Raw genomic sequence first — 14,079 nt, 5'->3', positions numbered from 1 at the left:
CTCTTCCTCTCCACCCTTTTCCCCAGATACACAATGGAAAATTGTTGTCCCATTCCCTCCTTCCTCTTAATCCCCTGGCTGATGTTGGATTTTAGCTGGGCAGGGAGTGAATTAGAATCTGGTTTTTGGCACAGGGAAGAGCTGAAAGAATACACTCCAAAGACCCTGCAGCCCTCCATCAGCTCCAAGGCTCTGCATAACCACGTGGCCACACTGCTGAGAACAAGGAAGCCCCTCCAGCCACTGGATGCAAAAATCCAGTTCATAGGTGAGGAGACATCCAAATCTGCTTCAGTTTCTGTGCTGGTTCAGTTTCTGGAAGCTGCTCCAAATGCACTTTTGGGACAATTCATGAGGTTGTTGATGATTCTTGGAGCCTGGAACGGGCCATGGCAATAGAATTCCCTGACGGCCCCTCACTGTGGATTAGAACTTGTTCCCAAGCATGGTGGTCACAGTAGAAGTTCCATCTCTTGTAGGAGTCTGCAGTGGATTTTCAGAGCTCTGTACAAGCTGTGTTTTAATTTATATTCTAGCTGCACATCTGTTTTCTGGTCAGAAAAGGACAGGACATCCACTGAGCCTACTGAGAATTGAGTCTCAGAAGCCAGGGAGGGAGGGAGGGAGAAGTTACCAATCTTACTTTTTAATGTAGAAAATCTTGGGAACACTGGCAACTTTGACCCCATCAATCTGGTGCAGTAAATTGCTGGCTGGAAGCTGCTGCCCTCAAGGCTGCTTTTTGCTCTGTTCTAGAGCACGTGATGAAATTGCCTTTCTTCGGCTACACCACCTTCGTTGTGGAGAGAATCAGCGATGACACGATCCCCGTGCCCTGTTTCTTTGGTGTGAACAAGGAGGAGATCATTGTGGTGGATGGCTCCACCCAGGTATGCCAGACATTTTCCCCTGATGTCTGTCAGATACCAGCTCTGACTTTTAGAAGAACTTGTGTGGGAAGAGGCTGGAATTCCCTGCATCACAGCCACTCTGACAACAGCACTGGCCCAAAGCAAGAGAGTGTAGAACAGTCATTACAGCCATGGGCTCTTTTGTAAGTCCAGTGCTCATGTTCACAAGCATAATCCACAGTAAAACTAAATGTAGAACACATTCCTGCTTGTCCCAATCCTGTGGGAGTTCCAGGGCTGTGCTGGGCAGCTGGAGCCTGCCCTGTATCCTGCACACACTACCCTGCGCCCCAGATCTTCCCTCAGCTTTCAACAGGCTCTTGAGGTGACTTGTGGTGAGAATCAGATGGTGTCACTGGTAGGGACTGCTCCTGAGAGTGGCTGGTGGCTTTTCCCCTTCGCAGGTGGTGTCCCAGGTCATTCCCCTGAAGGAGCTGCAGAAGATGCGCACCCTGAGGCCCCTCTCCAGCGGGGACCTTCCTGGCCTGGAGCTCAGCTATGGCTCCCCTGGCAGCCCCAGGGCCATGTGGGTGGAACTGTCACAGGTGAGATCAGCCTGCACCTGCAGCTTCCTCCTGGCACCTCACCAATCACCCTCCCCTGCCCAGCTGAGCCTCTGCTGCTGCTCCTCTCTCCTGCCCCAAAGGAGGAGGGGGACACTGCATTTCCCAGGCTCCAAAGTGCAGTTTAGTCCCAGCACATGGCTGATATTTAATGATGGGAAGTGATTTATGGGAATATTTAATTAGGGGAAGCAGCTCTTTCTGGGGCAAAGAGTGATTGATGCTGGTTTGTGTTTTGACAGGCCAAAGAACTGTACCACACGATTGTTGTCATCCTGGATAAAACAGAGCTGCACTCCTAGAGCCTGAAAGGAGGAGAATGGCCAAGGAAAACAGCACTGTTTCCCTTTCTCTGAACTTGATCAGTGCTCCTTGACCTGTCTTTGGGAAAGAACTCTTCCAGAAGACACCCATGACCTCGGCCAGCTGCTTTCTAAGAATGCCACCGCAGTGTTTGTTGATGGAGTGACCATAACCCTCGTGACCTGCCATTCAGTCCCCAAGCACTTCCTTGAAACAATCCAGGCCGTGGCTAAACAAACCCCAAGGGCCTCTCCACACCACAGCCCGTTCCAACAAAGAGCAGCTGGCCCAAAGCAAGCCCTTGCCTTCAAGCTTTGCACTGTGCAACTCCTTCTTTCTGTTTTGAATTAATTATCAGGAGCAAAGCCTGGTGCTTGCCAGAGATTTGTGTATCCCAGTGCCCAGCTGAGGCCGTGTAATGCCTGCACTGGCTGCTGGTGTTTTCCAGGAGCCAGATTAGTCTCTGAATTGATATGCAGAGGTCCTGTAGCAGGACTTGTGAAGCAGGAGTTTATAGAAAGCATCTTAATTGAAAAGCAGATGAGTGTTAATAATACAATTAACACATATGCTGGGGCACAAATTGAGTTGCAATGGTAAGGAAGTTTATTGTTAATTAATTCCTCACTGACATAATTATATGCACATGCTTCCCTCTACTATAAAGAAGTCAGTCATGGCCATGCAGCTGTCAGACTTCATTGATGGCTCCATGCCCATGGAGGAAGCATCTTCAAACAGAACTTGTATTATACTGAAGTGTTTCAGGTTGTACAAAAATGTTTAATTTATTTTTATTGCCACAGCTCTCCTACTGACCTGAGAAGTAACTGTCCTTTAGGAAATTGCAATAAAATAAGCACAGAGATGTTTTGAAGGTATGATATGATAGATCTCACATCTAACCTGGGAAAACTCAACTGCAGGTAATGGGCAAAGCTTGAGGAAAATGTTGTCACTGTTGGCAGGGAAGGGGTGCTCAGTGCATTGTTCTGAGGGTGCTCAATGCAAGCCCTGATGCAGGTAGAATCTTCCTGGTGAGCTGATGCCAGTGGGAACTACAGCATCTTCCCTGCCAGGTGCTTCCCTTTGAGTGCTGCTTAATGTACCTCAGACCAGTCTGTGTGACTGAGTGGTAAGAAAAAGCTTCCAGGAACGATCCACAGCAGTTATAACATTGCTTTATTGTCAGTTCTGCATATACCCTTCAGAACATCTAAAAAAATACATCTGTGGAGTGATCCAAACCCCTGGGCAGCCTCTGAGGCTGAAGATTCCCTCTGGCAGCACTAAAGCCTGAGCCCACCAGCCCCTGTAGGTAGGGAATAGAGGCAGAACCCAACAAAACTCCAACAGGAAGGACTTGTGCCAGGGACTCGGGTTCAGGTTCCATATAAACATAGCAGCAGAGGTACCACAGTGTCAATTTGAGGGCCACAACAGAACCTTCCCCAGCTATAACAGCAGCATTGCCTCCTGTATTGCAGACTTTTGGTGAGGCACAGGGAGCAAATATGGCTTTAGGGATTATGAGCAAATGCTGAAATTGTTGCAGAGGTTCATACTGAAAGAGTATCATCACTTAAATTAAAGGGCAGACAGAACTAGACAAAGTTAAAGAAGTTCACATTAAAAGAAAAAAAATCCAAGTTTCTCCTCCTTTAGAAAGCAAGCACTGCCTCCATGGTAATAACAAAATACCCCTCTCCTGCCCTTCAAAGGAAAATATTCCATCCAGGAACTCAAACACTGAGGTTGTCAGGCAGCCCTGAGCAAAGCATGAGAACTTGCAGCATAAGGCTTCTATTGGTGACACTGAAATAAGAGATGGGGAGCGAGGGGAGAAGCCATTTAGGAAGGAAGGTGCCATCCCAAAGCAGTGTCCCAACTGGAAAGTCTGAGCCCTGCCCAGACTGCTACAGGGAATAGAGGTTGGAGACAGTGCAGAACATCCAAGGCAGCAGCCCCCAACAAACACAGCAGGTACAACTTCACACCTTTTGGTCCTTGAGGGTTTCAGCACCCCAGTTATTGGGAAAACTCGCCATGAGTTCACAGAAACTGGCTCCCTGGGAGTGTGTGTCACTAAGGACAGAAGCGAGCAAAAATGCAGTGGGGAAAAGAAAAATAAATCTCATTTCTGCAGTCTCATAAAACCCTCCATGGCTGAGTTCTTCCAGGTCCCCTGGTGGTGCTGCTGGAGGAAGGAAGAGCCAACAAGGAGCAGGGATCAGCTCTCCAAGCTCTGCAGCTCCTCCCAGTCTGCCTCACTCTCACACCTGAGCCTTGTTTTGAAAAACTCCTTGATGAGTCTCTGTGCTTCCTCCTTCACTGCAAGAAGGAGATGCAGTTTTGAGTTGATACTTAACACATCTTTTGAGTTGATACTTAACACATCTGCCCCCTCTAAAGCCAGGAATCTATCTGGCACTGAAATAACCCCAGACTCACCTGTCTTGCGGGCAGGGCTCTGCTCCTGGGTCAGTAAGTGAGACAAGTGCCTGGCAAAGCCCTTGAACAGGTCCTGCACAAACGGGGAAGACAAAGAGCAGAAAGCAGACACTGGTTACCTCACCAGTCTGTTTCCATGTTTGTCTTGCCCTCAGCACAGACTGGCTGGAGCACAAAGCACTCCTAGACTGAACACACAGCTGCAGCCACAGCTGGCCCTGCAGCACACATCCTGCCTTGCAGGGCACAGCAGGGAAACTACACCAGCACTGAACCTGAGCTGCTGCTACCCCACAGGTGGGAGTTAAAAACGTGCCAGGGTTTAACGTGAAAGTATGAACAATCACAAGTAAGTGTGGAACCAACCCTTCTGTGGGAGAGGGGAGTTGCTGCACCTGGAGTCACTAAAACAGCACATACCAAAACATAACTTGGAAATGAAAGGTGGGATCCAGATTTATCTCCCCTTTCTTAGAGCTCCAGATCCCTAGAGAGATTAACTCTCCTTCTGTTAAAGAGGGCCATGAGCTATGCCCTACCTTGGAAGCAAATTTGCCCCCCTTGTAGAACGGGGTCAAATACTTGACAACGATGTCTGCAGTCTCTTTGAGGGACATGCCTTTGGTCACTGGCTGTATGGTCTTGCTGCTTCCTTCTTTATCACACTGTGCTAAATTTGAGTCAAAAGTCACCTTCTTCTTTGTTGGACCAACACTTTTGCCCTCTGGCTGGGTCAGAATTGAAGATTTTGCTGCTGTCCGTAGCCGCTTTTTTGCGGGACTTTCCATATCCTGGAGAGGGGACAGAAGGAAGCCAAACCCACCAATTCCTGTGGCAGCATCACGCTTCCAAGCAGCCACCACCACCTTCCAAGAACATGAATTTTGCAGCATCCTGCAGCCTCTCCCTCCAGTGAATACCAAATAAGAATCTCTGTAACCCTTTCTGCTGTGCAGACACTATTTCCCACACAAAGGGACTTTGAGAAAAGCCCTTTAAAGAATACCACATTTAGAACTACCCTGTGCTCCTATTGGGGCAGCTAACTGCTAGTCCCTGTCCTACAGAGGAAAAACTGACCAGGAAAGACTTCTCAGGATGTCTGCTGAGAATACACCCCTCAGGAAGAATCAGCCACAGCAGGAGAGCCACATTCCTGCTCAGTTTGGAAGAGAAAGGAGATTGCAGTGTTGCAGAGACAGCTGCCAGGCTGCCTCAGCTGCCAAATGCAGAAGCAGAGGCTGAATGGCAAGGCAGGCTGCAAGCAGGGGTCATTTCCCAATGGTCCTGCGCGTCTCTGGCCTGTGGTTGTGCTCTTGCCTTGAGAAAGCAGCTCCCTAATTATAGTCAGTGACAGATCTCAGGGGGTGGAGACACTCATTCCAGGCAAGTCACCAGCAAGGGCACAGTCACATGAGTTGCACAGAGGAGGAAACAAAGCAGTGGACAAGGAGCTCTCCACCACAGCCCAAGGTGCTGGCAGGGCCCAGAGAGCAGCAGGGAAACACCAGGAATGCAGCACAACTGGGATTCTTCTCTCTGCTACAACTGCAGCTGGACCCTCCCCAGATAAATAAGACTCTCAGAGCAGGAGTGTCACTCCCAGAGAGACATTTGGAACAAGATGAACACAAGAAATAGAAGAAATCAGCATTCATTGAAGTCTTACCTCATCTGATCCTGGCCACTTCCCACTGTCACCTTCCCCAACAACAGGTAGCTCAGTTTCTGCAACATTTTCAGCAACACTAGTGGGAAGAGTGGGGAGAAGGCCAACTGTAATCATTCCACAGTGAAAATATTTCTGCATTCACTGTCAGTGGCCATGAGACTGCATAGTAAAGCAAGAGTCTCCCTCACCCACCCAGAGACCTCATACAGGTTTCTAGGACAAGGCTGGTGGGGCTCTGGGCAACACAGGGAGCAGAGAAGTAGAGATTTTACCTGGACTTCACATCCATTTCTTCCTCAAGCAATTCAGATTCAGCAGCCTGTTGAAAATTCTCCCCTCTCTCAGTCAGTGTTACTTCTGTTTCTCTCAGTTCTTTATTCTCTGTCTGGAACTGCCCAGTCAGATCTCCAGAGTCAGCTTTGTTTTCCTGAGGGGTTGGTTTCTCTTGACACATGCTTTGAGAAGAAACCTGAGGTAGTGTGCTTGCAGAACAGCCACCTCCCTTTGATAAGCTGCAACTTTGAGCTTTAGAGCCACTTTTGGGGAGAGAGAAGAATTTGGAAATATCCTGTGATTCCTTTTTAGCTGCTTCTGCGAGCATTTGCTGCTTCTTGCTACGTTTGGACTTCTTAGCAGGGCTCTCCCCAAGGGCAGCTTTTGTGTCTGGACTGGGTTGCTGCCCCTTCTTTTCTGGATGTAGTTCTACCCCTGCACTCTCACCCACTGCTTTGGTTGCTGTTTCTTTCCTCTGGAGAACAGGCTTTCTGGTGTCCAGGTCCAGCCTGCAGCTGCTGCTGTCTTGCCCATTTGGACAGTCTGTTTCGACAGGCTTTGCATCACTCTCCTCCTGGATCTTCAGCAGTTCTGAAGCTGTCTGGAACAAGCTGGATCTCTTTGGAAATCCTGCTCCCACACGCTTGGGTTTGAACTGGGGAGACAGGAAGAAGAAGAAATTTTGGATGTGAGATCCCTGTGTGCAGCACCCTGAAAGGAGCTGAGTTTCTGCATACTATACACCAGTGTGGGCAGCTGTAAGCTGGGGGAGGCTCTAAAACTGAGTTATCATCACACCCATCAACTGAGACATGAGGGAAATGGATTAGGTGGAAATCCTAGGCCAGCAATAAGAAAACAAGGCAGCATCCTTGGATAGAGCAAGGTGAGAAAGAACTTATTTAAGCTGTGGCCTGCACACGGATTAGATTCACTAACAACAACGTGATGGACAGGAAAAAGCAATTACAGCAGAAATATGCAGTTGTGGCCACAGAAAGGACACAAAACAAGTTTATAAAAAGGCAGACAGACAAAACACACCATTCCCTCCTGTCTATCCCACCAGTACTCACCGAGGGAACCTGGGATGCAGGGAAGAAGTCCTCTTCTGCTGGAGACACAGATTTTGTTTCCAAATTGCTGCTACCATCAGTTCCAGACCCAAAGACTGAGAACAACTCCCCTTGTTTGGAGGCTTTATTGATTTCTGCCACCTGAAAAGAGAACAGAAATATCCTCTAAAGGCCAGAAATCTTTATGTATCCCTGCCTTTGTACATACTAAAAGCCATAGTAACAAAACAAGTATCTGCCCTGGAGAGGCACCTGCCTCAAGAACAGAAACATCTTCGGAGAGACTGATGGCAACCAGATAACCTAAGCCAAGGCTTCTCCAGTGTCAGCAGCAGCCTGAGGAATTCCCAAATCCCTGTATTGCTAGAACATATCTGGATAAGCTTGCACTGCTAGGTAGGTTTTCAGAGCCTGTAAAGCCAACAAAGATGTGAACCCAAGGTGATTCTGGGCCCTCCTGGAAACAAAATCAAGAAGAAAGATTTGTAAGACACCCGAGGCAAAACAGAGCTTGTCCTTCACCTTTCCCACACAAACTCTGCCCCATTTGCCCTGGAGCTCCCACGTTCCAGGGAGCAGCAGGTGGAGATGTTTGTCCCTACCTTCTTTAGCACAGCTGCCTTGTAGGAGTTTGCCATTTTGCTGGTCCGGAAAGCTTCATATTCCATTTCCACTGCACAAGCAGCAGGGTCTGACCTGAAACACAGGCTGGGGTGATTCCTGGCAAGACACACTTCTGCATCTGCAAAGGGAACACTAATGCTTAAGTATCTCCCAGAAAGTACTAAATCCACTCCTTCCGGTTCAAGAATAAGTGATAACTTCAAGTTCAGTCCTAAGGGATGTAGTGGTGAGTTGATGGAGAACGGAAAGGGTGATGAAAACGGTTTCAAATCAAGATTTTTGCCCACTGCTCCGTTTGAGAAGTACACTATCCCCATCTTGTGGGACGGGGAAGAACTGCCGCTCCTGGGGCCAAGCTGATAACAACGATCAGCCACAGGAACCCTCAGATCTGATCCCCAACACCACTGCCAGAAAGACGCTGTTAAGTGAAACTACATCCTTGGACAAAATAACTTAAAAAAGCATTCCCTGGGAATGGTAATTCTGCTCAGGGAAGAGCAGGCCCTGTGTTAAGGGACTCAGTATGCACCCCTTTTTCCTCATCTCGTACCCTTTTCCTTCTGCTGCTGGAGTCTTCTGGTTGTTGCTCAAAGCTTCTTCCAGCATCCTCAAGCAGTGTTCCCGGCCCTAGGAAACATGGGATACTCAGACACGCTCTACAGGAGTCTCAGCACCCCTTGAACTTCCAGCCCTGAAGGAGTAAGGACAGGGCAGGCAGAAGCTTTGTCGTTCTTTACAACATCCCTTACCTTCACTGTGAGCTTGGAGATCCTCCTGCTGGCAGCATCCTTCAGGGGACAGTCTGCACCTGCCACAGGAGAGGAATTTGGGAAAGGAGCCATGGCAGGGCTGAGCTGATGGAGAATGTCTCAGCTGTCATGGGGAGGTGCCAGTCCAGTACTGCCTGGCTTTCTCCCCCCTGCATTGTCACCCCAAGGAACAATGTGGTCACCCTTTTTACCTGGAGTAGCTACACACTCCGAAAGAGCAGGCAGAAACCAAAGTCAGAATGTTTTCTGTGACTGGAAACATCTACTTCAGAGTTTAGGACTGGCAGCTTTCCAAAATCTCCCCACATCAGAAAACCTTTCTTCAAGGCTCTTAGGAAACTCAATTTTTTTCTGCTCCCCCACAATATCAACCAAAAAAACCAGGCTGGATAGAGTAACCTGACCTATCAAGTGTTCTTTCACAACAGTGCCAGACAGGGCCCCAAGCAGCACAGTTACAAACAGCAAAGGTTTTCAGCAGTCTCCTTATAACCCAAGTATTAGTATTAGTATTAGTATTAGTATTAGTATTAGTAGTAGTAGTAGTAGTAGTAGTAGTAGTACTGCTGTATAACCACTGCAGAAATAGCCTACACTACAAAGTCAGGTTAGACAGAGTTTTCCTTCTCTCTTGCTTATTTGGAAATGTTGTTCAGAAAGATGCATTCCATATCTTCACCCCAACCAAAGCTAAGCTGTGATCCATCTCCTCCAGCCAAGTTTTCACAGCCAAAAGCTTGACCTCTGTGCCTAGGGACTGATACCTCCAGTGGTGATGCTGTACAAATTGCATGCAGCTGCAAAATACAAGACTTTCTTCTCCCAAAGAAAACCCATTATAAATCAAAGAAGATATTTACTTGGAGGAACAAAATCTTCCTTTTCTGGTTCTTTGCCCTGGAAGAAAACAAAGATCAGTCAAACACTTCCATTCCTACTACACACATGCAGATCTAGAAGCACAAAAGACATCTTTTATATCCCTGCTCCAGGGAAAATTAAAGTTGAAGTTATAAAGGCATTGAATAAGCATCAAAACAGGGCCAAGAAGACAAAGAATGAGAACCAAAGCCAAAAGTTCACCTCTGTTATAGGAATATTTAAGAGAAGCTGAATGGGGAAATCTGTTTTCACTACTACCAGGGGTATTAAAACCAACAGGCTCCTCTTGCTCAGCACTGCAGAGAAACCAGCACATGAATAAGCTGCACTTCTTGCTATTATGGGACTGGCCCAGAATACGGAGAACACAGCAAAAGCAGAGGTACAAGAAATAAAAGACAACAAGCAGCAGCAAGATGAAATAATTTACTGTCACCAGTGCCAGGAAGCCTTTATGGCTGTCAGACAAGCTCACAGCAAACCCTCTGTGCACCCCTTAAAAACCGACCCCAACTCACTTTGCGCAGACTCATCTGTTTCTTGTAGAAGTTGTCCCACTCCCGTTTCCGACGCTCCTCATTATCTTCATCCCAGTTCCCACTGCCTTCCTCATCATACCTGGATAAGGCAGGAAAGCAAGAGGAACAAGCATTTCTGTAGCTGCAGCATTAACTGGGGGACAAATTTGGGAAACCACCCCAGTGATGCATCCCACATCCTTTTTGAACAAGTCTTCCCTTTGAGTTTCCCTGCCATTCCCCAACCTGGACAGCAAGTGAGTGTCCTCCAAAAATTCACAGTATTTGTTAACCCCATAAACTAGTAGGCAGTGGCATGAATTAATAGCATATAACTAGTGCCCTGAAAATGGAGGGCCCCATTTCAGAAGCTCTACCAGATCCTCCCAGGGGGTTCAGGAGTCACTGCATCATGTCATGTACCCCTTCTGTCAGTCCCTCCCGCCCTGGGAGCAGAAAGGGCACAGCATCCATTCCTCAGTCTCACTAGTTCACAGGCTGCTGAAATAAATGAAATCCCCATCTCCAAACCACTGAAATACAGCAGCTGATCCTCACCAGACGTACCCAGGAATTCACTGCCTCCCACAGATGCCACAGCCAAAACTTACAGGTATCACAAATCTGAACTTTAGGGCTGCTGACCATCACAACTTCCAAGGCAAAACTACAATCAGACCATGGAAAGGTTCAATGAACCAAGTGGCAAACACTGTTCTGTACAACAGCATTGGCTGCAGCTTCTCAGGTCCTGAGACCAAACACAGGCTTAGGTCACAAGTCCTGGTTTCCTTTGACTCAGCTGGACTTGGCCGAAGAACAAAGGGACCAATCTCAAGCTTTTTAAGGTAAAGCAGAGGGCCAGGCCAGCCTACAGCACTGTGTATCCTGGCACAGCTTCATGGGCAGTGCCAGCAGAGGAACTTCATCCTGACACAGCTGCACAATCACTGCAGCTCTGCCAGGGAACAAGGGGAAAGAGAAGTTATCACCTCCACGCTGCCAAGCATTTTACAGAATTCATCATGTTTCCCACTGCACATCTTCCTTTTGCTGTCAGCCTGACAGGAAAATGTAGCAGTCTGCAGAAGAATCTGACACTGGCACTTCATTACGTCCTCTGTGGTGACTAAGTCCTGTCAGTGGCCCCTGGTCTACTGGCCCACAGACAGTTGTGCTAAATCAGGAATGAACTCTGGACCATGTCATCTTGGTCCCAATTTTAAACATTTTTGATCCTTGTGACTATGAACAGGCTGAGCCCACTTGCTGCTTTCAAAAATTTTAGGCTAGTTTCTTGAGCCAATTACATTGTGCAGGGCAATTCTTAGCTCTGTCAAAACAGCTTCTGGCTCTCTGGGACACGAACGTGAATGAGGCTGCCAAAGTGTGTGGAAAACGAAATTCCAGCTGCTGCTGCCAGAAAGTTACAGGAAAATACCATCCACACAGAAACATGTGCTGAAAATAGGAGTGGCTGGGCCTGCAGCTGGGAGATGCTCTTTTCTCTCGTGGCTCCTAGGAGCTGAGTGTAATCTCTTTGGTACAGACCTGCTGAAGCCTCTGCAGCCTCTCCTCCCGCCCTCGTACAGCTCTGGGTCGTAGCTATCCCGGGAGGATCCCGTGGGCCCGATGCAGGTTTTGCTCCAGCTGCTGCTGCAGAGTTCCAGTGCCTCCAGTTGCCTTTTCACTGCCCCTGGGTTCTTGCAGAAGTCACAGCACTTGTTACAAGGTGGGGTGACATCGCCAAAGTACTTCGCTATGGCAGCGTGGCGACAGCTTGGGAACACAAGGCAAAATCATCTGGTCATCACTTCTAGCCACAAAAACTCCACCCTCCAAATGCAGCGTGACTTTATCTAAAGATTTGAGTCTTGTTTTTTTCATAGGCAATGTCTATTCCAGCAGGAATCACAGGGTTTAATCCCTGGAGCAGAATTCAGGCTCTGTTCCTGGCACCTTGCATAAAGTTTCTCTGCCTCCACTTCCCCATATGTAACAAAAATCAGTGTTAATCTCTTCTGCTAAACCCTTTCAGATCTTTGAGATCTGCAAAAGGAGCAGTTGATGAAATATACAGTTATTAATTCTGTATCATTGGCTAAATATATTCCATGTCCTATCAGGATGGCTGGAGGTAAAGAGGCCCTGTTGATCACTATACCACAGAGTGTATCTATATATCTCTCAATGAAGAGTTTCTAGGTTTATTATTTGTGATTTGAAAGTGAAGAAATATATATTTGAAGACACAAGATTGTAAATTAAGTCCCAGAAATAGAGTCTAGACTGAGGTCACAAGGGAGCACCATTCAGCTAACACAGCCTGGATCTTCATGGGCTCACACATGCTCCAGATCAGCAGCCAAAGTTTGGGTAGAGTCCCACATGCATGAAAACCAGTCCATTTGCTCACACAGGATTGCACAACCAGTTTACCAGGCTTAGCAAACCAGCCATGTGAAGATGATTAGATTCTTCCAGAAATTTTCAAAAGATTTTTGGCAGACATCAGTGTTTTGGGGTACATGAAAAAGAATTTGGTGAAAATATGCTCATCAGCAATACAGGCAGGAAGTAATTTTTCTTCTAGAACACTCCCTAGCTTAAACCAGGGAATACACTGATTTTGCCAAAGAATAATCAGGCAGTTACTTTCCCCCCTTTTTTTTAAGAAAGCAGAATTTAGAGGAGCTTTTTAAAACTAAAGTTTCACAGCAGAGATGGCTGGTTGTGTGTTAGTCAAAATGCTGATAATAAATATATGGAAACATTTACTTCATTTAGAGATCAAATCCTGCAGCCAAGTGGGAACAAAGGTTATTTTAGAATAAAATTATTTTACTACAAGGAAGAACAAGGTGGAAATTTTTCTTCTCTACCAAGGTGTGCCCTAGTGGGGTTACCAACTTCATCTGCAAAATGTGGATCACAGAGGGGAAAAGTAAGAGAGCGAGCACCTGATTTACTCTTATTCTAAACCCTTTAGGGCATGTCAGAACTTACCAGAGATCTAACAAACACATTTTTCTTCTTCACTTTTGTCTGTGTGTGTCGGGGGGAAACACAACTGCACATTACCAAAGCATCACAAACAAACCCTGCAAGGGGCTGCAGTGGCTGCTGGCTCACTCCTTCCCACGGCCTGGGAGGTTGATCTGGAAGGCAGCACAGCAGCAGGTCACAGGTTCCTGTCCCCCAGCAGTGATCTGAGTGTGCTGAAGTGCCAGGGAGCTGGCAGTGCTCAGGTAAGGGCCTGCAGCAGGGTGTCTGCACCGTGCAGGGCACCAAAGCTTGGAGAGGGCTCCGACAAAGCTGCCTTTATATCCCCCTTAAAGCCACACAGACTCACTCTGCTCCTGCACTCAAAGAGCTCCTTTCACATGGAGGGGAAGGGTGGGGGGGACCGGGATGGGGGCAACACATTCGATCCCCTTGTCCTGCCTTTCCAAAAGAACTACTGGTGCTGCCTGGCCTGCCAATGCAACGTGACTATAGAAATGTCAGCGAGCTGCAAGTCAGCTTTTTGTTTCCCCAAAAGAAAAGAGGCAGGCATTCTCATTAGTCCATGTCTCTTCCCCTCGCACGCACTGATCTGTATTAGAGTTAACTGAGGCATTCAGTGAGGGACAAGCCGTCTCCCCACTCCCACAGCTCACCAGGCTTATGCTGGGGAGGGACATCCACACACACCTCTGTCCTTTAGATGCCACAGGGGAGGCCTTTGGTGGAAGCAGAGATCAGCTGTGAGCTCACTGGAATTTAGAGCTCCAGTTTCTAACCCATCAGGCTCGTAAAGCCAAGCCCTTTCCACCCAGCCCCCTGTAACTGCCTTTTTCATCCTGAAGAATTACCCAGATAGGGGCCACAGCCCTGCTTTAGCCAACGGTGTTCAGGAGTTGAGCCATAACGGAAATTCAGTTGCAAAACTAAAATTGCAATCCTATAATTAAGGTCAAACGACAAAAAACAAAAAACTACCAACAGGGATGCTGGGGTTAATCACTGGATTAATGCTTAACACAAGAGTTCC

At 47.6% G+C, this 14,079-nt stretch overlaps 2 protein-coding genes across 4 annotated transcripts in view; one reads left to right on the top strand and one right to left on the bottom strand.

Annotated features, from left to right (window-relative positions):
* Positions 1 to 1,776, top strand: part of MYO15B (myosin XVB) — a gene marked incomplete at both ends in the record, with an annotated part of 41,186 nt that extends 39,410 nt beyond the window's left edge. Inside the window, 4 exons of the mRNA XM_082294192.1 lie at positions 135 to 268; positions 757 to 890; positions 1,316 to 1,456; positions 1,717 to 1,776. Of these exons, the coding sequence (XP_082150318.1) occupies positions 135 to 268; positions 757 to 890; positions 1,316 to 1,456; positions 1,717 to 1,776 (469 nt within the window). The remainder of the gene's footprint in view (positions 1 to 134; positions 269 to 756; positions 891 to 1,315; positions 1,457 to 1,716) is intronic.
* Positions 1,777 to 3,031: 1,255 nt separating this feature from the next.
* Positions 3,032 to 14,079, bottom strand: part of RECQL5 (RecQ like helicase 5) — a gene marked incomplete at its 5' end in the record, with an annotated part of 37,762 nt that continues 26,714 nt past the window's right edge. For 2 of the 3 annotated variants that reach the window (XM_082294346.1, XM_082294348.1), the window contains 12 exons: positions 3,032 to 4,108; positions 4,229 to 4,301; positions 4,768 to 5,019; positions 5,898 to 5,976; positions 6,173 to 6,828; positions 7,250 to 7,390; positions 7,852 to 7,945; positions 8,427 to 8,503; positions 8,626 to 8,684; positions 9,507 to 9,543; positions 10,047 to 10,146; positions 11,598 to 11,825. In XM_082294346.1, coding sequence (XP_082150472.1) covers positions 4,008 to 4,108; positions 4,229 to 4,301; positions 4,768 to 5,019; positions 5,898 to 5,976; positions 6,173 to 6,828; positions 7,250 to 7,390; positions 7,852 to 7,945; positions 8,427 to 8,503; positions 8,626 to 8,684; positions 9,507 to 9,543; positions 10,047 to 10,146; positions 11,598 to 11,825 — 1,897 coding nt within the window. In that variant the 3' untranslated portion in view covers positions 3,032 to 4,007. The remainder of the gene's footprint in view (positions 4,109 to 4,228; positions 4,302 to 4,767; positions 5,020 to 5,897; positions 5,977 to 6,172; positions 6,829 to 7,249; positions 7,391 to 7,851; positions 7,946 to 8,426; positions 8,504 to 8,625; positions 8,685 to 9,506; positions 9,544 to 10,046; positions 10,147 to 11,597; positions 11,826 to 14,079) is intronic. The other variant, XM_082294347.1, reaches the window with a different exon arrangement.

This window comes from Coloeus monedula (genome assembly GCF_965178545.1).
Source record: "Coloeus monedula genome assembly, chromosome: 19".
Classification (NCBI taxonomy): domain Eukaryota; kingdom Metazoa; phylum Chordata; class Aves; order Passeriformes; family Corvidae; genus Coloeus; species Coloeus monedula.
Note: the sequence above shows the minus strand (reverse complement) of the source record. Positions and strands in the feature narration are given on the sequence as shown.